Genomic DNA, 25,749 nt, shown 5'->3' on the forward strand with positions numbered 1-25,749 from the left:
CTCGCTATCTGTCCCGCTGTTCGAGGCACACTAACCCTCTTATTCATATTAGCAGGACGTCTGTTAGATGTTGATCTTTTGTACCCAGCGGCGTCTTCTCCACAAACACTGCCTTGTCTCAGTTATCCATCGAAACACACTACTTTATGAATTTCGGTATTCATTGCTATACTGGAATGAGAAGTTGTGTGGGTGTCTCACCATTGAGAGGAGGGTTGGGGAGGGCATCATGGACGTTTCGAACCAGAGGGTAAGGCACAAGCTCAGGGTTTGTACATGGAGGTCTCTTTGCCTGGAAACCCTGACGGCCTGAAGCAGAGACGATGGAAGTCGGTCAGAAAACGACAACAATATACAGCACTAAAGAATAACGGTACACATTTTTTTTTACCTTGGTCAACACAGTGTTTCTTTAGTTGTGCATTTCTTTTTCTGAAATGGGCAGAGATGAGTGTGAGAAATGTTGTGCGAAAGGGCTGTATTTACCTTAAAATCAAAAGAATATAATGATATTTTTTATGAGGAACAATTGGTGTGGTTACCTTTTCCACCAGATGAGCCCAGCCAATAGGCAACTGAAACAAAGAGCAGCACCCAAAACCATTCCTGCCACCAATATCACTGCCTGACTGGGTCCTGTGGAGAAATAATAATTAAAAAATTGCATTTTTTTATAAACATTTAACATTATTTTAGCCTTATTTTCCATTTATTACAAAGCAGAATTAACTTTACAATACAGAATGACATAAGTGTGAATAATTTTCCTTTGGCTAAACTAATAAAAATGTAATCTACTACAAGTTAAAACTTCATTACATTAATATTGTCAATCATTTGTGAACCTTCCTTTGAAAACCCAGCTAAAGTAATTTTTTATGACCTGATGTTTGGTAAATAAAACCATCATGTGAATATATTTTGTAAAAATATAACCTTTATATATTTAATATTTACTGAGTAAGGCCATGTCATAACTGTAAAAAAGATTTGTTGGTTCTAAACAAATTTTTAAAAAAGTAAGTTAACTGGTTGCCTTATATTTTAAGTCAAATCAATTCAAGTTAACTTGAATCAATTGTGTAAAAATATTGCCTTAAAAATATTTTTAAGTTGAATTCAGTCAAAATTTTAAGGCAACCATGTAACCTACTTTTTCAGGTTGAACCAACAATTATAGGGTCACATATTAGCAGTCACTGGATGATGCAAATTCACTTCACCTGAGTTTCTGGTGATGACAGGACCCTCAGTGGTGAGCGTGTCTATAGACATAGATTCTGTGATAGCCACCTTGCCAGAGTTCATTTCTAATGAACGAATTGAAACAGTTCATCACAAAGTTAAGACATTTTCCCCTGGTTTCACAGACAAGGCTTAAGGTTAGTCCTAGACTAACACACAATTTTTTTGAGCGGTTACAACTGAAAATAACTTAAAATATGATCTTAAAATATGCCAGTGCCATTGATATGTCTCAAGATACACACCAGTAATGTCTTTTCAAAGGCATGTTTATGTAAAGATGCTTAAACATCTAACTAAGGCCTAGTACTGGCTTTAGGCCTTGTCTGTGAAACCAGGCCTAAGAATTCATTAAATATCATTAGATTTGATTTCACAAAAATCCAACAAACACCGGTATTCCAGTAGCCAACATTGGAAAATCAGTGTTTGTCTGTGTTTGTTGGTGTTCATCCGATCAGTGTGAAGTTGCCTTTAAAGGTGTAATGTGGGTTTTTAGTGGCACCTAGCAGTGAGATTGTGAATTGCAACCAACCTTGAATTTGAAACGCAATGAGAAGCTACGGTAGCCGCCAAAAGACAAACATGTTGTCGTCTGAGACAACGTAGGGACAAAACGCGCTCACATATCACGACTTTTGCGCATTCAAGTACATTACTTTAAATGTAGGCGCGCGGTATGCGTGCTCATACTGTACAGTCATGTACACTCACCTAAAGGATTATTAGAAACACCTGTTCAATTTCTCATTAAGGCAATTATTTAATCAACCCATCACATGACAGTTGATTCAATGCATTTAGGGGTAATGTCCTGGTCAAGACAATCTCCTGAACTCCAAACTGAATGTCAGAATGAGAAAGAAAGGTGATTTAAGCAATTTTGAGCGTTGCATGGTTGTTGGTGCCAGACGGGCCAAAAAAGGCTACAATTTGCACACCCTCACCAAAATTGGACAGTTGAAGACTGGAGGCCCCTTAGTGCCAATTGGGCATTGTTTAAATGCCACGGCCTACCTGAGCATTGTTTCTGACCATGTCCATCCCTTTATGACCACCATGTACCCATCCTGTAATGGCTACTTCCAACAGGATAATGCACCATGTCACAAAGCTTGAATCATTTCAAATTGGTTTCTTGAACATGACAATGAGTTCACTGTACTAAAATGGCCCCCACAGTCACCAGATCTCAACCCAATAGAGCATCTTTGGGATGTGGTGGATCGGGAGCTTCATGCCCTGGATGTGTATCCCACAAATCTCCATCAACTGCAAGGTGCTATCCTATCAATATGGGCCAACATTTCTGAAGAATGCTTTTAGCACCTTGTTGAATTAATGCCACGTAGAATTAAGGCAGTTCTGAAGACGAAAGGGGGTCAAACACAGTATTAGTATGGTGTTCCTAATAATCCTTTAGGTGAGTGTATATTATATTGCATTACTTTCAAGAGATTCTTCTAAAAATACCACATTGCACCTTTAAATGTGTGTAAAAATTTGAGGTTTATGCATAAACTCCAATTCCATTGGAACATCTACCCTGCAATGGAATGGATTCTGAATTCTTGTGCAAACCCCTCACCATCTCCATAGGAACGAGGTCTTGAAAGGGCAGAAGGGCAACCCAGCACTTGAATTTGGGCAGAGGCCCTGATGTGCCACTGCTGGGGTTTCAGAAGAAGGTAGCGTGCTATTATTGGAGGAATCAGACTGTTGAGTGCCGTCACATGACCATCAGAATAGCCATCAAACACCTTGAAATAAAGACAAAACGGTTTCCATGATTTTGAAGGATTGTTTATGTAATAAACTACAGCCACATGATTTATACCTATTATTAATACAGATATCAGACAAACATTTGACTGATGAATTACCTTTTTCTCTTTGCTAGATGCAGCTTTGTAGACTTTCCAGTTTTTACGGTCTTTGCTGAACATGAGGGTGTAAGATTCAATGTAGTAGTGTGGCGTACCCTTTGTTATGATCCCTGGAAGCAAGTGTCAGTGCACTGATTAACCAGCGGTGTAGTAAACAGATCTTTTTCAATGATGTCATTAAATCAAATAATAGGCTAACAGAACAATAAACAATGTTTCTTTTGTTTGCATTAAGTTAAACATTAATTTCATATTTACACATTGTCAGAAATATGGGCCTAGCTGTCACTGGGGTGGTACACTTTATTTTAAAAATCACACTTTGGCACCTAAAGAGTGTATATTAGTACTACACAGGTACATTTTGTACACAGGTACCAAATGTATACATACACTCACCTAAAGGATTATTAGGAACAACTGTTCAATTTCTCATTAATGCAATGTTGTAATGGTGTGGGGGATGTTTTCTTGGCACACTTTAGGCCTCTTAGTGCCAATTGGGCATTGTTTAAATGCCACGGTCTACCTGAGCATTGTTTCTAACCATGTCCATCCCTTTATGACCACCATGTACCCATCCTCTGATGGCTACTTCCAGCAGGATAATGCACCATGTCACAAAGCTCAAATCATTTCAAATTGGTTTTTTGAACATGACAATGAGTTCACTGTACTAAAATGGCCCCCACAGTCACCAAATTTCAACCCAATAGAGCATCGTTGGGATGTGGTGGAACGGGAGCTTCGTGCTCTGGATGTGCATCCCACAAATCTCCATCAACTGCAAGATGCTATCCTAACAATATGGTCCAACATTTTTAAAGAATGCTTTCAGCACCTTGTTGAATCAATGCCACGTAGAATTAAGGCAGTTCTGAAGGCGAAAGGGGGTCAAACACAGTATTAGTTTGGTGTTCCTAATAATCCTTTAGGTTAGTGTATATGTAAATGAATGATATATATGGATTTTTAAAAGGGTTTTTATCATTTTTTTTTGACAAATACTTTATCCAGTGCATTTAATCAATATTTGTGTTCCCTTTGATCAAACCCATGACCTTTGTGTTGCTAAGGCAAAGCTCTGACCTGTGACAGTACTTTTATTCCACAGCTCAAGCTCCAGCCACGGCTGCTGGTCCTCAGAACTTGCGGCCCACTGAGTGTTGACTTGTCCTGGAGACCAGGAGATTTTCTGCCCTAGTCTGTTCACCTCCATCCACACTGAAGAAGTGTTGTAAGTCTGCACCTTTAGCTCCCTGTCACATTCTGCACATGGAGAAAAACAGCTTGTTTAAACATGTGAAGATTATCCCTTAACTTAGATCAGATCTGTATTGTAACTCTTGCAAATGTTAGCGTTTAAATTTCTATCCTGTGTTTATATTTTTGTAATGTGCAATTACAAGCAGGTGATAACATTATGTTTAAGGTTTAAATATCATGTAGTTTGTGTAACTACATGTTATATAAACTATAATTTCTTGTACACCCTGAACACTGACACACAGACTCATCCCTGCTATTAGGATCAAATTAAACCTAGGAATGTCTCTTCGAAAATGAAAGGTTTCTGCAGCACTATGACCAAGTGTAATTGCAAAAGCAATGAAAACCTGTTTTTAAATGTCTGTGTTTGGATAAACAAATGCATAGTCTGACTTAAAATGCTTTTAAGGGAATTAACTTACAGAATTTCACATTTATGTAACCAGCATACTGTATATCTTAATTGAAAAATAGCTTATTTCAATTTTATAGGTAATTATTGCAAATAAATTTGTTTTGAACTCACTTTAATTCATCATAAATTATATGTCAAAGCCTTGAAAATAGCAGTGATTACCTCTGGTGAAGACTAGCCGCTTATCTGATAAAGAACCACTGTGAAGAAAAACAGAACATTTGAATAAAAGATGCATTCAAGTACAAGCGTCTCAATTCAGCTTCTGTACAACATGCTAATGTTCAGTTATTTAATATTTCCTTCTGCTGTAGCAAGGCTTACAATGTGTTTTTATAGTGCATTTAGAAAGTATTCAAATCCTATTCACGTTCTTCAGCCTGATACTAAAATTGTTTAATTACACTTTTGTTTCATTTATCCACACCCAGTACCCCATAATGACTAATTATTTATAAATTAGTCATAGGGTCAATTTTTTGAAATTAAGATTTATACATCATAGGACAATATTTGGTCAAGAATACAACTACTGTGTTTAGAAATCTGTAATCTGAGAGTGCCAAAAAATATAAATATTGTAAAAACCCCCTTAAAGTTGTTTAAGTCCTTAGCAACACATATTAAGTCCTTAGCAACACATATTTCTAATGATGTATACATTTTTTATATATTTATTTACGGTAGGAAATTTATAAAATATCTTTATGAATCAAATATTTACTTAATATCCTTATGATTTTTTTGCATACAAAATCGATAATATTGACCCATACAGTGTATTGTTGGCAATTGCTACAAATATGCCCGTGTGACTTGACTGGTTTTGTGGTCCAGGGTAGTGTTGTAGTCAAGACCACCTAAACCGAGACCAAGTCATGACCAAGACCAAGACAGGCCGAGACCAAGACAAGACCAAGACCATTGCAAGTCACTGCATTAAAACACTTATGATAAAATGGGGAATATGGATATGATTAGGCACTTATTGTCTCTATGTGTGCGTGCGTCCGTGCGTGCGTGTGTGTGTGTGTGTGTGTGTGTACCTGGTAATTACCACGTTGTGGGGACCAATTGTCCCCACAAAGATAGGAATACCAGTGTTTTTGTGACCTTGTGGGGACATTTTGATGTCCCCATGAGGAAACAAGCTTATAAATCTAACAAGATGATGTTTATTGAAAATTTAAGGTACAAGAAAGGTTTTTGTGATGGTTGGGGTTAGGGAATGGGGCAGGTAAGGGGAATAGAATATACAGTTTGTATGGTATAAAATGCATTACGTCTATGGAATGTCCCCACAAAACATGGAAACCAGAATGTGTGTGTGTGTGTGTGTGTGTGTGTGTGTGTGTGTGTGTGTGTGTGTGTGTGTGTGTGTGTGTGTGTGTGTGTGTGTGTGTGTGTGTGTGTGTGTGTGCCATCAGAGAAGTTGATAAAATAATCAAAGGCATTGCAGATATGTGGGAATTTATCTTTGTCTATAAGCAAATAAAAGTGAACAAACACTAAAGAGCTGAAATCAATTTAACCATTTAATCTGAACTGTCTTTCCATGGCTTGCCATCCACTTAACACAATGCAGGTGTTTTTAGTAATAAAATTAGAAAACTGTCATTGGGAGAAACTTAAAGAATGCTTAAACAATGCCAACATCATATGCCAAACCTGAATAAACTGCATAAATGAATGATAAAAAAAATTGTGATGTGCACTGCAAAAAATGAAAGAAAAAATGTTCTTAGTATTTTTGTCTTGTTTTCAGTAAAAATATCTAAAAATTCTTAAATTAAGATGCTTTTTCTTGATGAGCAAAACTACACAAAAAAATAAGTCTAGGTTTTAGACCTAAAATTTAAGTGATTTTGTGAATAAAACAATTAAATCTGCCAATGGGGTAAGCAAAAAAATCTTGAACCTTTTTCTTAAACACCAAATTCAAGAAAAAATCAAGAAAAATTTGCTTACCCCATTGGCAGATTTTTTTGCTTGTTTTATGCACAAAATCACTAAAAACTAGACTTATTTTCTTGGGTTGTTTTGTTCATCAAGAAAAAGCATCTTAATTTAAGAATTTTTAGATATTTTTACTGAAAACAAGACAAAAATACCAAGATGGCAGTGTGCCATCAGTTGTGGTCTTGACCGGTCTTAAAATAAAATTCTGAGTGCTCTTTGTCTGAGACCAAGACGAGACCGAGTAAAAATGCGGTCGATTCCAAGATGAGACCAAGACCTTTAAAAAGTGGTCTTGAGACCGGTCTTGAGACCGAGACCGGTCTCGAGAACTACAACACTAGTCCAGGGTCACACATATCAAATTTACGTAAGTATCTCTTTAACTCTTTTCCCGCCATTGACGAGTTAACTCGTCAATATATCTGTATCAATATACCAATATCAGACAATATATCTGGCAATCTGCATTACCGATATTATCCACTCTTGCTTAACTTATACAACCTGGAAGCAACGCCTCACATGAAAGAGCAATTCAGAGTTCTTACTCTTTCAAAAGTCCTTCACAAAAATGTAGTTATCTCAGTTTTCTGCTCAAAATTTGGTGTTTTTGAAGAAACCTACCCATATTTGAGATGTGATAAGAAAATAACCAATCAAGGTAGGATGAAAGTTTTTTTTTTTAAAGCATTAAACTTTTATGAAAATCATGATAAATGCTGGCGCTGGCTGGCAACTTTTTTTAAAAAACGCTTTAGTTCAGGTGCCTCCTATTACTTTTGATCACATAAAAACTGCAGGCGCAAGTGCACAGACAAATAAATTACTCACGTTTTTGACAGTATGCCATTGGCGAAGTTTGACTCATACATAGTGATGCCCTTCTGCAGGGAAACAGTGATCATGCCACCCAGACTGTCTGAAATAATCCCTGCGTGGATAGCTGCTTTACACAAAACAGAAGTCTGGAAATGCACAAATACACATGTGCTTTATAATATATCATCACAGGTATAAACTTGTCTTTTATCAAAACATTTGCTTGATCATACTTTAAAAATTTCACAAAACTTTTTTAAGATTGTAAATAAATCTGTCAACAGAATACATATTAGAAGTTTTAACTTAAAATACCATTTAGATAATTTATTATGTCATGTTAAAATCGTCACTTGTATGTGTGTGCACAAATGTGCCATTTTTGAGTGTATCTTTTAAATGCAAATGAGCTGATCTCTGCACTAAATGGCAGTGCTGTGGTTGGAAAGTGCAGATTAAGGGGTGGTATTATCCCTTTTTGGGATAAACATCACAAAGGGAGCCAGATTTCAATTAGCTAATTTTTTTTACATGCTTGCAGAGAATGGTTTACCAAAACTAAGTTACTGGGTTGATCTTTTTCACCTTTTCTAGGTTGATAGAAGCATTGGGAAACCAATTATAGCATTTAAACATGAAAAAAGTCAGATTTTCATGATATGTCACCTTTAAAAAGTCCACACAAAACCTTTATCTAAATAATTAAAGTGAACGAGGACCAGGGACGGTCGTAGTGTATATAGTATGGAAAAGAGTGGTACACTGCGCCAGGGGCGTGTCTAGAGGGTGGGCATGGGGTGGCACCGCCCCCCCTTGAAATATGATTGGCCCCCCCTGGTGCCCCCCCCTCCAATCTCATTGGGCCAGCTAGATTTACTGTCAACCTGAAAATGCCCACCGCACCATTGGATCAGAGAGCTGTCAATCACTTTTTGATTTGAGAGTCCCGCGAACGCGAAGACGAAGCGAGCACAGTAGTTGCGCGTTTTTAAACAGGAGAAAAGAGACACCAAGACACCCACCGCACCTTTGGACCAGTTGTCAATCACTGTTTGATTTGAGACTCGTGCGAACGCGAAGAAGGAGCGGGCAACCCGCCACAGACTCAACACAGGCACAAATCAACACAAATCAAATAGATTTCTCATGATAACCATTTACATTTTATTTTACTATTTAAAACGGCTTCGTTCGCTTTTGCGTTCGCTCTCTCTCTCTCTCTCGCGCGCGCGCGTGCACGCTTTCTCATTGCTGCGTGCGGAACCTCTACAGTGCCTCTCTTACATGACACTGAGTGAAGGAGTTAAAAGTTGGCAGTGTTTTCCACCTGGGTTCCTCCGTGTACTTGTCTTTTCACGTAAAAGTTAACAGTCAACAGATGTTACTGACAGAGAAGACTGTTGATCAAGTATCATGACTTAAAGGTTAGTAGTGTTTTCCCACACAGACACACACCAGTTCTCTGTGCACGAGCTCTCTCCCTCCCTATGGTACGTTTTGCGCGCGCACGCGTATCAGTATTCTCTGATATTTTTGAATTTGCGCTGAATTGTCTGCGCTATACGCGATCTACAATTAAACTAAAAAGCCATTTTAATTTAAAATTAAAAGCGCTCATAAACACAATCAGATGAGAAGAGCAACCCTGCATGAGACGCACAGGTAATCCGAAATCACCTCGTATCAGCTCTTCAATGTAAATTGTATCAGACAATGTCGCATTTAAATCAGGATTTTAGCAGTATAAAGTAACAGCTGGTTGGATTAAACACGAGGTGTTATTGGGTCGTGTTTAGACACTATTTTAAACTATTTCTTTATGTCTGACAACAGAACAGATAATATGTAAAAATAGCATTCAGTTGTGTTAAAATAAAAATAATAAACAATGAAAGTCAGATCAGACAGAGTAGAAAACGTCTCGGTTACGGATGTAACCCTCGTTCCCTGAAGGAGGGAACGGAGACGTCACGTCGTGACCGACGAATTGGGAACTCGCTTAGAGAGACCAATCTGCTTCGAATACTACTAAAACGCCAATGAACTTGGCATTGAGATATTTGCATAATGCTGGCGCCGCCCCGCCAGGTGCGTATATAAGCAGCAGGTGCAAATAGGGAAATTAGCTTCTTTTTCGCTGAGAAAGCCGGAAAGCGTGACCGGCCGTAACAGCAGGTGGCAGCACCTGTGGCGACGGGACGTGACGTCTCCGTTCCCTCCTTCAGGGAACGAGGGTTACATCCGTAACCGAGACGTTCCCTTTCAGTCGGTCACTACGACGTCACGTCGTGACCGACGAATTGGGAATCCCTATCAAAACGCCACTAGGGGCTGACCTCTTCCAGTGACTGCGTAAAAGCCCTCCGGTTCCACTTAAGGAGGAGGAGGTAGGTTTTAAGGCAGAAGGCCGGGCACTAGATGTTCCTTTAACCCCACAGAAGTGCCAGCGACTGGGAAGCGCCCTACCTGAGCGGGATAGGAACGCTGCGGAAGCCACCACCCGTCTTAAGGGCTAATGGTGGGCGAAGTCAACCGTAGTTGAGAATAAAGACAGCCGTGGCTGTGTAAGCAAAGCAGTGCTCTGCTAAGGGAAACGTGGGCTGGTAGGATTAACCCCACGGAAAAATACTCACAAAGGAACCCGGTGGGACACAATGTGGAGCCCGAGCCAGACACGTAGGTTCGCGAGGATACAGCTAGTGAAAGGCTGACAGCCAATGCTCCGCAACAAAGGCTGCCAAGGCAGCGGAGGAAGAGCAATTCAAACCATTACGCATTTTTGCTCTGAAGGCCTTCCATACTGACACAGTTATGAAGCATCAGTTGGAGGCTGCAAGCCGACATGCGAGTCTGCTCTCCGTGCCCTCCCTGGTGAGGAAAGAACACGAGAGGATACAGGCTCGATACGAACACTGTAAAATCTAATGAACGTATTAGGTGTCGCCCAACCAGCAGCTCTACAGATGTCTGTTAGCGAGGAACCACAAGCTAAAGCCCAAGATGAGGCAACACTCCGTGTGGAGTGCGCTCTCAAATTAAAGGGGCAAGGAATACCCTGAAGATTATAAGCCAGGGCGATAGTATCAACTATCCAATGAGACATCCTCTGCTTAGTGACAGCTTTCCCTTTCTGCTGGCCACCATAACAAACAAAGAGCTGGTCTGAGGTCCTGAGGCTTTGCGTGCGATCCACGTAGAGTCGCAGTGCGCGTACGGGGCACAACAAAGCCATGGTTGGGTCTGCGTCCTCCGGAGGCAGCGCTTGCAAGCTCACCACCTGGTCTCTGAAAGGAGTGGTGGGAACTTTGGGCACGTAGCCTGGTCTGGGCCTCAATGTTACGCTTGAGGCAGCAGGACCAAACTGAAGGCACGAGTCGTCAACAGAGAATGCATGTAAATCCCCTACTCTCTTTACTGAGGCCAATGCTAGCAGGGTCAGAGCTTTCATTGATAAAAGCTTCAGACTCGCAGACTGCAAAGGCTCGAACGGGGGGGCCTGAAGGGCTTTCAGCACCATGGACAGGTCCCAGGGAGGAATAGAAGGAGGGCGCGAGGGGTTTAGCCTACGAGCGCCTCTTAAAAATCTAATAACCAAATCATGCTGGCCAACTGTTCTGCCGTTGATAAGTGAGTGATGAGCAGAAATAGCAGCGATATCAACTTTAATGGTGGAGGGTGACAGCCTACCGTCTAACCTATGTTGAAGATATAAAAGCACGATGTTAATAGGGCATTCTCTGGGGTCCTCGCGTTGCGAAGAGCACCAGGTGACGAAAAGGTTCCATTTAAACGCGTAAGCCCGTCTCGTAGACGGGGCTCGTGCCGCGTTGATTGTGTTAGATACCGCTTGCGGTAAATCACCTAAACCTTGCGCGCGCTCAACGACCACACATGGAGATCCCACAGGTCGGGGCGCGGGTGCCATAATGTGCCCCCTCCCTGAGAAAGAAGGTCCTTCCTCAGGGGAATCCGCCAGGGAGGGGCTGTCGCGAGGAGCATTAACTCTGGAAACCAATTCTTGCTCGTCCAATATGGGGCGATCAGTAAAAGGCTCTCCTCGTCCTGCCTGACTTTGCACAGTGTCTGCGCGATTAAGCTCACTGGGGGGAATGCGTATTTGCGCATCCCCCGAGGCCAGCTGTGTGCCAATGCGTCCACGCCGAGGCTGCCCTCGGTTAGTGAATAAAATAGGCGACAGTGGGTATCGTCCGGCGACGCAAACAGATCTATCTGCGCACGACCGAACTTCTTCCAAATTAGCTGGACCGTCTGGGGGTGGAGTCGCCATTCGCCGGGGCGCGCAGCTCGAGAAAGCGCGTCCGCTGCTGTATTGAGCGAGCCCGGAATGTGAATGGCACGAAGGGACCTCAGATGCTTCTGACTCCAAAGGAGGAGATGACGAGCGAGATGCGACAGGTGACGGGAGCGCAAACCGCCTTGACGGTTGATATACGCAACGGTCGCAGTGTTGTCGGTGCGTACTAGTACATCCTTCCCTCGCAGCTCCGTAGCGAAGCGTACAAGTCCCAGATATACTGCCCACAACTCTCGGCAATTGATATGCCAGTGCAACTGGGGTGCTGTCCACACCCCTGAAGCTGTAAGCTCGTCGTACGTGGCACCCCAGCCCGTGTCGGACGCATCTGTATGTACAACAGCATGCCGAGCGATCTGTCTCATGGACACACCGGACCTGAGAAACGCGGGGTCCGACCACGGGGGGAATGTTAGGCGACACGCAGGTGTAATGGTTACACGATGGATGCCGGCGCGCCACGCTCTCCTCGGGACTCGATCGTGAAGCCAACGCTGAAGCGGTCTCATATGGAGCAGCCCGAGCGGTGTCACGGCCGCTGCTGCTGCCATATGCCCCAGGAGCTTTTGAAATTGTTTCAGCGGGACCGCATTCTTCCCTCGGAATGAACCGAGGCAAGTCAGAATTGACTGGACGCGCTCTTCTGTCAAACGCGCCGATAAATCGATCGAGTCCAGTTCCATCCCGAGAAAAGAGATCCTCTGCGTGGGGCAGAGTTTGCTCTTTTCCCAGTTGACCCGAAGACCCAAACGGGCGAGATGCCGAAGCGTTAAATCTCTGTGTTCGCAAAGCGTCCGTCGAGAATGCGCTATTATAAGCCAATCGTCGAGGTAAGCCAATATGCGAACGCCGCTCTCTCTGAGGGGTTTTAACGCCGCCTCCACTACTTTCGTGAACACACGGGGAGAGAGGGATAGCCCGAACGGTAAAACTTTGTACTGGTATGCCCGTCCCTCGAATGCAAACCGGAGAAACGGTCTGTGACGAGGGAGAATGGACACATGAAAGTACGCGTCTTTCAGGTCTATAGCCGCAAACCAATCTTGGGGGCGAATTGAATTGAATATTTGCTTCGGTGTTATCATCCTGAAAGACCTCCTCTGCAGAGATTTGTTCAGAACGCGCAAATCCAAGATCGGTCGTAACCCCCCGCCCTTTTTGGGTACTATAAAATACGGGCTGTAGAAGCCCGATCTCATCTCGGTTGGAGGGACCGGCTCGATCGCGTCCTTCGCCAGCAGGACTTCGACCTCTGCACGCAGTACATGTGCATCGGACGCTTTCACCGTGGTGAAACGAATGCCCGAGAATTTGGGTGTGTGCCGGTTGAATTGTATTTCGTAACCGAGGCGGACAGTGCGTAAAACCCAACGAGACGGGCTGGGAAGCTGAAGCCAAGCCCCCAGGGACCGTACGAGGGGAATTAACGGCACTACCAGGGTACCCGCGGGGGGGCGGCGGAGCGGGACAGGTGGTACTGCCGGTACGTCTGCTGGGACAGCATAAGTATCTACAGTATGTGTGTGTGTGACACTGACCTGAGCCCGCTGAGGGTGACGGTCGTCTGGTCTCCTCAGCGGAGAGCACAGACTCCGAAGAGGGTGCTGGTGGTCCCGTCTCCTCAGCGGAGAGCTGGAACTCCTCAGAACACCCGCTGGCGATAGAGGAGAGGGAGGAAGAGCATTTGAATGCCCGCTCACATCTCTCTCGATCCTCTGAAGACCTGGAGAAGGAATAGGAATGCACTCTTTTTGTGGTTTTGTGGGTGCCGGCTGAGAAGCCGGCGGAACAGAAACAAAACGAAACCAAGGATTCTCCATCCGGCCCTCTACCGGTGGAGGGAGCGATGCCGTCACCGTCTCCCGAAGAGTGATCCCATCCAATTCCAGGTCGCCCGTCTCAGGGCCGCTTCGATTTCCGTTTACCACGGGAAGCGGGTGGGGCGGGCGGGGCGGGCTGCCGACGGCTGTTCCCCCTCCGTGGCCTGGAAGATGTTCTAGTGGGGGGGGTGGAGGCAGCCGCCGCAGGGCGCCCTCGGCGAGGAGCAGACGGGGCCGCCGGCGCTGGAGGGCGAGATGCAGGTCGCTTGCGCCGGGGCATGATCTGAGCGATCGCCTCCGTCTGCTTCTGGGCGGCGGAGAACTGCTGGGCAAAAGACTCCACCGACTCACCGAAGAGACCAGCCTGGGACACGGGAGCGTCTAAGAACTTGTTCTTCTCCGCATCCGACATATCCGCCAGACATAGCCATAAGTGGCGTTCCTGGACCACCATCGTGGACATGGCACGACCAATCGCCTGCGCTGTCACCTTCGTAGCGCGAAGAGCCAGATCAGTGGCAGCCCGGAGCTCCGAAAGGACAGGCGAGTCGTGTCCTCCCTCGTGCAGATCCCTCAAGGCCTTCGCTTGATGAACCTGCAGCAACGCCATTGCGTGCAGGGCTGAAGCCGCCTCTCCACATGCCTGGTGGGCAGCGCCCGTTAAACCGGAGGACTGTCTGCAGGCACGAGAGGGGAGGGTTGGGCGGTCCTTCCAAGAGGGAGCGTGTGCCGGACACAGTTGCATCGCGACAGCGCGCTCCACGGGAGGGATCCCCGTATAACCCTTAGCGGCTCCGCTGGTGAGGGAGGTGAGGGGGGAGGGCTGAAACGGCCGTAATCTCGTGGAAAACGGCGACTTCCAGGTTCTAGTCAGCTCCTCGTGCACCTCGGGGAAGAAAGGCACCGGTGGAGAGGGTTGTGAAACCCGGGCAGCTCCAAAGAACCAATCATCCAGGCGGGACGGCTCGGGCTGAGGGGGGGGAACCCACTCTAACCCTACGGTCTCCGCCGCTCGAGCGAGCACGGCCACCATCTCTGGATCGAACTCCGGCGTCCCAACCCGACCAGAGGGAGGAAGGGCGTCGGGGTCCACGTCAGGGGGAGGAGGCCCACCCTCGGATGCTGCGGCGTCGGTGGACCCGGAGGGCGGCGCGATGGATTCTAGAGACATCGTAGAACACGACGCTGAAGTCTCCATCGGCACATCAACCAGCTGTGGATGAGGAGGCTGAGAGCCTGAGGACGAATCCCCCGCTCGGCTCAGCACAGTGATGCGCAGGTCGTCCTTAGAGAGCTTCACAGCCGCACCGTGGCGGCGTTCAGCACTCGCATGACGAGGGTTGCGTTTTTCCCGGAGGAAAGACAACCGTCTGCGCAAATCCACAAGGGACATGTTCTCGCAGTGAGAACACTTACCCCCAGCGAACGCTGCCTCTGCGTGCTCGATGCCCAAACACGAAAGACAACGCTCGTGACCGTCCTTCGGACCCATGTATTTGCCGCACCCAAGATCGCACGGACGAAAAGCCATCCTGAAAAGGACGCTGATGTCCGGATATACGAGAGAGTGGCTGCCTTTAACAAGGCACAAAGCTCTCTCGTATCACTCTTTTAGGGAAATTCACTCAGATGCTCAGTTGATGATGCGCACAGGGAAAGGCAACGCACACACTAAACTCAAAACAACAAACAGGTGTAGAGTCGTGGAATTAAGCGAAGCGTCCGCTGTGGTACTGCTAGTCCAACCAACTTCAGCAATCGAATCCCACCAGAGTAAAGTAGCTTCTCAGTAGCAGATACTGCCGGCTTTCGAAGCGATAAAAAGCTAATTTCCCTATTTGCACCTGCTGCTTATATACGCACCTGGCGGGGCGGCGCCAGCATTATGCAAATATCTCAATGCCAAGTTCATTGGCGTTTTAGTAGTATTCGAAGCAGATTGGTCTCTCTAAGCGAGTTCCCAATTCGTCGGTCACGACGTGACGTCGTAGTGACCGACTGAAAGGGAAACACATTTTTAAGTAGGGCTAATATTTTCCCAAAATCCTGATATGTCAGAACGTTAACTAATATACCAGCTACACGCAACTCTGTGTAATTTAGATAACCTACTTAAAGGAATAGTTCACTTAATTTAAATGGTCATATACCTAAACTTGTTTCAAACCCGTATGAGTTTCTTTCTGCTGAACATAAAAAAGAAAAGAGTTAAGAATGTCGGTAACCAAAATCAGTTGATGGATCCCATTGACTTCATATGTAGGAACAAAATAACATGGCAGTCAATGGGGTTCATCAACTTTCTGGCTACTAAGATTCTTCAAAATATTTTATTTTGTGTTCAGCAGAAGAAAAACTAATACATGTTTGAAATAACTTTAGGACGAGTAAATTATGACAATTTATTTAAAGTGAACTATTCTGGATCAGAACTGTGTTGTCTAATGCATGCAAAATACAAAAAAATAATACCATCTATATTAGAGCACGTGGCATTGCACAAGATTTTGGGAACCTTGATTAATATTTTCTAAACCAGTATTCATTTTCATTTGAATTTTCTGATTGGCCCCCCCTAACTGGTTCTTGGTCCCCCCTTTGCCCCCCCATTTATAAAATCCTGGAATCGCCCCTGCACTGCGCTAGTAAACTCTTCTGAGTGTAGGTTGACAGAATGTGCATTATTGGGTGAAATATTCCTTTAATAAATAATGCCTGTTGTATGCTACTATAAACCGCTTGTAATAATCCATATATGGTAGTACATTCAAATGCCATGACTCATAATAATCCCTCTATTGCCCACAGATACAAAGCCTCGGCTGTTTTGAAAAGCTTACATCACGGTATCCTTGCCCATGCCAGCCCCAGATTTCTCCTGCAACACCTTTGCAGCCTGCAGGACAGAATGCACTGAAACACAAATGATTCAGATATTAAATATCATGAATTCTAATAGGAGGGTGCATGAATAATAAAAAATCATGCATTTTATGGCACTTTAAGGCGGTCACTGGATGTCTTACCTGATCTGCTGAGATGAGGAGTGTGTTCCTCGATGCATGCATGAAATGAGCTCTGTAAGAAAGATACAGCAGTGATTTGCAAAGTCAAAAAATCTATAGACGGTTTCAACAGTAATAGAGATTAAACGGTATGAACATTTTACATCATCAAAATCCCAAAGGCTATCAATATTATTATAGCTTTGTGAACAATTTCTAGAAATGTAAAAAAATACTGATGCAAACCAAATTTAAAATTGATTTTACATGCAAGTGCACTATTGTTTGCACAAACTTAAAAAAACATTAACATCATGGCACGTTTTGGGTAGTGAAATAAATGTTCGTCTAGTTTAGATAAAACACAAGTGAGTAAATCCGATTTTCATATAAACAAAGGACTGCAAGTCATCTGCCTGAGTATGTTGTGAGAAATTGGGTGTACTCTATGACCCAGGAATAAGCTGCACGACACCTGCGCTCAAATAATCAATGTGCGAAAGAAACAAATTGCATAGAAAGGAGCTTTAAACTCATCAGATGACATAAAATTAATAGAAAAGATGGATCTTAAGTAAACATGTGTCAGTACAACTAGATTTCCCTAAATGTGAAAATGTTTTGGATTTAAATTCAGTGAGTGAAGCACTGTCATTACAAGCACATGTGAGCAGATGTGAATGAACGTGTTTATCTCACGTTATTGCTTAAATTGGTTGATGCTGGACAAGGGTTTTCAAACCCTGACACTGGAAGGGTTAAAAGGTAATAAAAAAAAATGATGCAGTAATACTAATTGTTGGACATTTTTATTTTGGTTAACCATTAAACTGGTAAACCTTACATCTCTAACCAGTAACAACATAAACAAACAGCTTTTCTTCTATAAACATACAGTACTGTGCAAAAGTCTTAGGCCTCCATGCCAGAGTTAGATGTGTTGTTTTTGCAATGTTATAGTGATCATATATAATTGTTTCTCGGTCTCTTTAATAGAATACAACCAGAAAAACTTGAAATGTATATATATAGTATTAAAAACTGTATAAAAATGTAAACTGATGTGTGAAGTTTTTAGGCTAAACTCCCCTTCCACTTGAGCAATAGGAGTAAACTACAGGATCTGTTGAAATGAAATGAAATCCTAATTTCTAATTTGAAAGAAATTTTTACTACATTCTGCTAAAAAAACACTCCAGATGTGCCAAGAGAGGTCACACTAAACACTGACGATGCCTAAAGAAGACATTTAGTCCTGAAAATATTTTTTCCTGTATTTTGTGTTTGTATCTTGATGAAATAAGTTAAAAAATAAATATGGATGGATCTTCAAAAATAAAAAATTTTGAGCAAAAAGCTAAAATAATTGCATTTAGTTAAAGGACTTTTACAGATCAGAATCATGAGCAAAACACACTGTGTTTACAATGTTGTAGAATTAGTTGATGCTTCATTTTTTTAATAAATTGTATAATGTTGCGTTTACACCAGCTGCCGTAGAGGTGGCAAAAACGCACTATTCGCGCGTAGTTGGACGCTTGAACACAGTTCAGTCGCTTCATTTGCACGTGAAAGCCACGCAAGAAATTCTAGTAATTCGAGAAATTCACGCGGAAATGTACGTCATTGGGAAGGGCTTCTGTGACTCAGCGGAGACTCCACCACTCCGCTAGCTTCCTGTAATCACGTCACTACTACAGCAAGGTCCTGATTGGTTAACGCAGCGCGGAAATCCACCAAATTTCAGATTTTTCAACTTGTGCGTTTTCCGCGCCGCAGGATAATAATCCTCGTGTTATCGCATCTTTGCATTGACTTCACATGTAAATCGCCCGCGCTTGGCGCCTCTACCGCGGCTGGTGTAAACGCAGAATAAGAGCGCCCCTAGTGGATAATAGCGGAATTATAGATTACTGTAAAAACTTGTCAGGGAAGCATCATTCGCAGGGAAATGTTTTCTCTTTATTGACGAGATAACAAGTCAATGGTGGGAAGAAGAGTTAAACAAACAGAGACCAAAGTTAAGTTCTGTCCAGACGCGTAAAAGCGTGCAACGACCCGCATACGTCTGATGAAACCATCTATAAATGCAACTTTTTTTACATGTGCTTATGTGTGCACTTACATCTTGACTCAAGACTACATGTTACCCAGTGTGTGTAAACCCAGCTTAAAGGCTCTCTAAGCGAATCTGTGCGACGTCACTTGTTGTTGATATTTGAACTGTTTTCAAACAAACGAAGCGTAGCTAACTCCTCCCCCTCCCTTCCGTGCTTTCATGAACGCGACCAACCCCCACCCCCAAATCCTTCTTGGCGTTTATTGGCTGTAATACTTTTTTGTGTTTCGTGGTGCAGGTTTGGCCACTGTGTGTATATTGAAGTTTGTAGAGCCTGGGCTGTCTACAGAGATCGCGTTTTTTTAAAGTTTGATCAGCGGTCAGATAGCAAGCAGATAGTGAGGAGATGTTTGCTGTATGTAACAAAAAATGTTTTATGGTCTAAAACGCGTGAATTCGCTTAGAGCACCTTTAAGTAATGTTTTGTGATTTAATGTTTTCTACATAACATCATCCTTCATGTTTTGTCAAATTATAACCTTGATACCTTCAATACTGACTGAGTAAGGTCATGTCAATGATTGAAATGAAATTTTGATCCTCCTAATCTCACAATTAGTCTGGATTTCACAGACAGGGTCACATACAGTTTCTTGCAATATTGATGCTGCAGTATATACTCGGAGGATTTTGGCACATAGCACAGAATGTTTAGGCGTTAATACTGTATAAATAACTTGGTCTTCAACAGGATAGAAAGGAAGATACAAATCTCTTTTGTTTACTTCACACAAACGTCTTAACCTCTGGAACATCTGACTGCACTTTGACCTCATAGCATCTGTATAACAGGAAGTTAGAGCTTTGAACTTTTTTTTACAATCCGTCTTTATAAACGTGTGGGCTAAATGTTTGGCTAATGTACAAAAAAATGATGCACATCCTTGTTTATCCTGAACATGAATCACTAAAAAAAATCCTTTGATTATGCCTCTCTTTCCTTATTCTCTCTGGTTCATGGCTTATACTGAACGTTGTATCTAGCACTTTTCACGTTTATTGGCTTCTTAAGAACAAGTCGCTTTGGATAAAAGCATCTGCTAAAACATTATTCACACAATACATGTGTATTTTGTAAAAAACCCTTTTTGACCTTATTTTAAAAATGAAACAGAGGTTACTGTGTGCATAAAACTGCCATGACTTGCTGCAGCTCTGTGGTCATGCGATGGTTAAGTTGTCATACTGTGCTTGTCTATGCAGGATGAGAAAGCACCCAACATTCCATCAGTTTGCAGTGTGTGCCCAAGCTCTGAAGCCTCTCCTTATTCAGACGAGCCCATTACAAAGCAAACATACTGAAATCCTGCCAAGGAGGAGAGCTGCATTCCTATCAGTCGCCCTGACACACTTTTTAAGAGTCCTTACATCACAGATTATATCACAGCCGAAGTGTCTGTGCCACAGAGACCTAATCGGTTCCAATTTTATGATTGATTGTGCTGTTTTCAACCGTGATTTTGAAAATGCACAGCTAGGTATTTTATTTACTTGTGTTTCATCAAAAAATATAGTCCATAAAAGGATCAGTAACAAAGCCTGCCTAAAACACCACAAACATAGATAAGTGGAATGATACAAGCTGTAAAACTTCCCTGTTATAACTTATAAGACATGTTAGTACTTATCCAAAAAGCTTATCCAAACAAATAAGAGGTGAATGTTGGCACACAGAGGTAAATTACAGTTAAGACACATGTAAATATGTTTATTTACACAATTCACACATGCTGCCGTCAAGTAGGGTGGTTCAGAAATGATGTTGGAGATGAGAGTTAACAATAAGTGAGATTAGGATGTGAACAACTCCCATTCCCAGAGTCAGCAGGAATGCCGTTTATTGAGTAAACTGTACATTTAGAGAACAAACAGTTCCTGCCTTGTTTACTTTTAGCCTATACAACACAACATGGACGTAGGACGGAAAATGAAGCACCATGGGGCCACTTGATGTGTAATCGTTTTAAACGAATTTCACAAAATAACACATTATGATAAATATATATTTAAATATGGGGTGTGGGAGGAGTGATGTACTGTAGGTAGGACATGAGCTGTTATACCTGAGTGCTGATTGGTTGAATAGGAGATAACAAATCCCCTCCCTGAACGGTGAGTGCCGGAGATGAAACGTACTGTAACTTCATTAGTACTCACAGACACATTTTTCTTCTTGGCGTCCAGCTGCCCACACAAAGGACCTGTGAAACATAGTCACATAGAGTATAAACAAAAATATAAGGAACTCCCAAGTGTATGTGTGTTTATATAGGGATAAATCTAGAAGGGTCAGCTCTGAGTCACAGTCTGGCCCACGGTTCAAGTTGAGTTTTATATTTAAGCAAACACATAGCAAAAGGGAATTACACACGGTACACTGTAAAAATGTTTGTAATTTTAACAAAAAAGTTAAAATGCTACAGTAAAATCAGTTAAAACCTTGATATATGCAGTTAAAAAACGGTAATAAATCACATTTAACTTTATGGAGTAAACTGGTCAATTAAGAGAAACACTTCCCTGCCAATGGCGAGTATTTCCGGCTTTCCGCAATACCACTATTATCCACCAGGTAGCAACTTATAAAACCTGGAAGTATCGCCCTAGGGTAAACAGCTACTGTATATGTCCCTGTATGTTTTGATAATCGCTCTGAATCTCTATCAAAAGTCCTTCAAAAAATGGAATTAACTCAGCTTTTTGCATATAATTTGGTGTTTTTGAAGAAACCTTCCCATATTTGAGGGGTGATAAAAAGAGAACTAATGAAGGTAGGATGAAACGTTTTTGTTGTTGTTGTTTGAAAGCAGATGGCCTGTTTTTTCATTTTATATATTGTATGTTTATATTTTTTAAGAGTCACATTTTCTGGAAGGCAACTTGAAAATCATAAAAAATGCTGGAGCTGGCTGGCAACTTTAAAAAAAAATGCTGGCAGGGAAAAAGTTAATTTTCAACTGGATTATACATGTACTTTTACGGTAAAATAATATTTCGCCTGTGCATTCAGAACTTAATGATTAATGGTACTTGAACTTGAAATGCTGTCTTTGAAGGGAGCTCTGCACCTGAGCTTTGAACCTTCAAAGAGCGCGAACCTGAGGCTGGGGCTCAAACCCCAGGTTCAACCCCCTGCAACAGAACTGCACAGAGGAAGAAAGAGAGCAGTGAAGGAGGAGATGGGGAGGAGGAGGGATGCCGGAAAAATTGCAGCTGGACCCAAAAGCCTGAAGGCTGCCTTATATACGCCCATAATGATGATTGACAGGCCTGAATGTTTAGGCGTCTCTCAAACCTATGTTTAGAACTACAACAAAATTATGGTTTCTGTCAATTAAAAACATACAAGTCACCGTAAAACTTAAACAGTTAAAGGATTTTTCCCTGCCTGACAGTACACATTTAATGATATATAATTTTAATAATTGTTTCCTCTAATGTTTTTTACCAGTTACATGCACGAGTAGTGGCAGCCAGTGGCTTCACTTCCGAGGGGCGCAAGTTTGGAGTGTCATGTGTGTGGCTCGTCATGTCAAAATATGTGTTTGGTGCGTCATGTGAACCTATGTGCATCATGTGTCATGTCAAAATATGTGCCGGCTGGAGATGCTTCGAAAGTGTTTATGATAAAAGAGACGCTCACGTTCACAAAATACTCCAAGACACTAACTTAACACTAAACTCTGATTACACATGAGATTAAGTGAGTATCTGTTAAACTTAAGCATCTTTTTATCATAAACCTTTTCGAAGCGTCTGCAGCAGGCACGTATTTTCACATGGCAGTAGGTTTACATGATATGCCGAACACATATTTTGACATGACAAGCTACACATATAACGTGCTTAGTAAATGTTATGACGAGCTTTGCATCGTGCCCCCCTTGAAAAAAAGTAATGAGGGTGATTATGTTACTCTTGGTGCTGTTGAATGAATGTTTATAGCATTATTTCCACTCACATCATGGTGTTTTGTGTTTGTGTGAATGACATCGGTGGAAAGGCCACTTGTGATAAACTGTGATTCAGCATATGTTTCCGTCAAATTTACAACCTATGTTATGGTGGTTAGCTGTATGTTATTAAATTTAAAGCATATTTATATTAACCGACATACTGTATATAGTGGAATGCATGGTTAAAGTTGTTTACATGTTTCTAGTATTTTTATAGCAGTTTTCTGGCAACCACAGCTGCCAGTTTTCTTACCATAAAACCCCTCAATTTTTACAATGTGAATTTCATACTTTTCATGTTTTACTGCAGTGAATTCTAAAATTACCATATCTGTGAATACTGAATACATTGCTGTCTTACAATTTGGCCAAAATGATGTATCTTACACTCTTCAACTTTAACATCCACATAACCTTTTTGTGAAATGGTTCTTTTAAAAACCTTTGACTTAAAAGGCTCTTTGGAGAACCAAAAAGTCCAACACACAGACAATCACACAGAACAAACAAACGCGGCAGTATCAGTGAATGCTTGAATTAACGCACAACCCTGCTTGCTCACCACCATAAAAGGTCCACACCTTCCTATGCACTCTCACGAGCACTGCAGAATTATGCTATGGTGCATTGCCCTTGTGCTGTGTGTGTTGGCACCCACAGAGTTTTTGGCCATGCAAGTGCCAGTCACGTAATCGCCATGAGTGGAATGCAGAAATCAAGCTGCAGTCATGCAGTCACATGACACGGTGTAGTGCACTGAAAAGCAGTATGAGTTTCTGGCATTTCTCTAGATCAGCAATGTTGTACAGTTATTCAAAAGTTCGAAGTAATGTTGTTAATGTTGAAGAATCTTCACAATAGCAAAGTGTTAGGGACTAGAGATTTTGTATGATATATTGGTGAAGATTTTGCAGACAATACAAAATAAAGAAAGCTTTACATGCATGACCGATATATTAATAATCAGAAACCATTATGTGACGTCCCAACCAGCATGTCTGTGCAAACCATTCTGTCCACTATCTTTGTAATGTAAAGTGTATGTAACATTCAGTTTATATGAGAGGGTAAATCCAGACACGTACATTTGGTTATACCCTGTCTAAAAAAAGCATTAAAAAACATCTACATTTTTTGTATTTTCCATGAATGCTGGACAGAAACACTTGAAAGCTCTGCCTATTGAAGAAAAACTATCTTTTAACAGGTTGTGTCTCTAAAGCAGGGGTCTCCAACTTTTCATACTATTTCTTCCCTATGATGAATTGCTTACTTTTGTAAGTCGCTCTTGATAAAAGCCTCTGCTAAATACCAAAATTTAAATGTTAAAATGGTCATACCCACTCTAACGGATCCACTTCTGTCTGTGATGGTAAGCGAGCCAGCTATACAGTCTTGGCTCCACTCCAAGTCAAAGTCCCCAAAAGTGAAAAGCAGTGTCTGGCCTTCGGGGACCCTTAGGTTCCACTCACACTGGGTGTGGTTAGGATAAGTTCCTGGGAAGTTCCTTGAAGCCAGTGTGCCACTGGTGGGACTGAGGACTGTGTGACCACATCCATTTCCTATAGAAAGATAAGAGAGGAAAGATCACATTGATATTTGGGGTGAAAGAATTTGAAAAGGCATTTAATGAAGTTTATTAAAATAAGTTCGGGCATGGCATGGTCATGTGATCCAACCAATCAGTGGGAAGAGGTGCCTTTAAATAGCAGTCCCTTCCTCACCTCTGTCCCATGATAGATAGCAGCATCCCTCCTCCAGCCCATCACCTAACTCTCATCTAGTTTCATTTATCCCAGTTAAAGAGGGGGGAGTACTCTGAGAGCAAGCCAAATATGCTTTTTGTCATTCCCTATCGATTAAATTTAAATGCGAACTCGTGATTAATCTGTTAATGTTTGTACATAACTTAAGCAAACATTTAAATTATTTTTACGGTTTTCTACGTTAAATCCTCATAATGTAAACAACACTCCTTGCAAATATAACCTTGATATGTTTAATGATCAAAATAAAATTTTGATGCTCCTAAACTCAATATTAGATTATGACACTTTAGCCTGGATTTCTTTATGTGCATCATTCATCAAATGCAATAACTAGTTTTTGGTATTTTCCTATTTCATGAAAATGAAATACAGTAGGGTGTGTTTAGTGAGAATGGTGGGCACTGGCTGGTCTGGGTAGGTATTGATCAAATTAAAATTTTGATCTAAAATTATGAATATCAAAATAATGAAATGAAAGGTGTAAAAAATTAACTACATTATAAAATAGATTCTCTTCCAGGGGTTTTCCATAACCATTCTCACCCCATTTCGTCAATATTTGACGACACTTGACCATTCGTCAATATGTGACGCGGAGGGTATACCTTTCGCGTCATTTTTTGACGAACTGGGGACTTCAATACTATTACGTCCGTTGCATTCTCTTCTCCTATTTTCTTACCAATTTCGCGTCGGTTTAGGGTTAGATTTACATAATGACATCCCTACCCAAACCTAACTCTAACCCCAACGCCAGGTGACAACTGTTTCTAACCCCAACGCCAGGTGACAACTGTTTAATTTCGCGTACACTGTTTAATTTCGCGTACACGGTTTAATTTTGCGTAATCTAACCCTAAACCGACGCGAAATTGGTAAGAAAATAGGAGAAGAGAATGCAACGGACGTAATAGTATTGAAGTCCCCAGTTCGTCAAAAAATGACGCGAAAGGTATACCCTCCGCGTCACATATTGACGAATGGTCAAGTGTCGTCAAATATTGACGAAATGGGGTGAGACTGTGTTAATTTAATGCCATGATTGCAGTAGGGCTGGTTGATGGCAAGCCTGTGTTGTACGTGATACATGTTGAGTACTTTTACTGGAAATCTGTTAAAGACAAAATGTTTGTTCCATTTATGGGACAGATATGTGACAAACCAGAGCGGTC

At 42.1% G+C, this 25,749-nt stretch overlaps 1 protein-coding gene across 1 annotated transcript in view; it reads right to left on the reverse strand.

Annotated features, from left to right (window-relative positions):
* Window positions 1-25,749, reverse strand: part of LOC135788940 (discoidin, CUB and LCCL domain-containing protein 1) — a 34,520-nt gene that overhangs the window by 4,099 nt on the left and 4,672 nt on the right. Inside the window, exons 2-14 of the mRNA XM_065298442.2 lie at window positions 24,149-24,370; window positions 20,916-21,053; window positions 16,755-16,806; window positions 16,569-16,641; window positions 7,606-7,739; window positions 4,978-5,015; window positions 4,221-4,400; window positions 3,129-3,241; window positions 2,834-3,005; window positions 1,224-1,310; window positions 543-636; window positions 392-432; window positions 202-309 (exon numbers count right to left, since the gene is read on the reverse strand). Of these exons, the coding sequence (XP_065154514.1) occupies window positions 202-309; window positions 392-432; window positions 543-636; window positions 1,224-1,310; window positions 2,834-3,005; window positions 3,129-3,241; window positions 4,221-4,400; window positions 4,978-5,015; window positions 7,606-7,739; window positions 16,569-16,641; window positions 16,755-16,806; window positions 20,916-21,053; window positions 24,149-24,370 (1,452 nt within the window). The remainder of the gene's footprint in view (window positions 1-201; window positions 310-391; window positions 433-542; window positions 637-1,223; window positions 1,311-2,833; window positions 3,006-3,128; window positions 3,242-4,220; window positions 4,401-4,977; window positions 5,016-7,605; window positions 7,740-16,568; window positions 16,642-16,754; window positions 16,807-20,915; window positions 21,054-24,148; window positions 24,371-25,749) is intronic.

The sequence above is a fragment of the Paramisgurnus dabryanus genome, chromosome 13 (assembly GCF_030506205.2).
Source record: "Paramisgurnus dabryanus chromosome 13, PD_genome_1.1, whole genome shotgun sequence".
In the NCBI taxonomy this organism is placed as follows: domain Eukaryota; kingdom Metazoa; phylum Chordata; class Actinopteri; order Cypriniformes; family Cobitidae; genus Paramisgurnus; species Paramisgurnus dabryanus.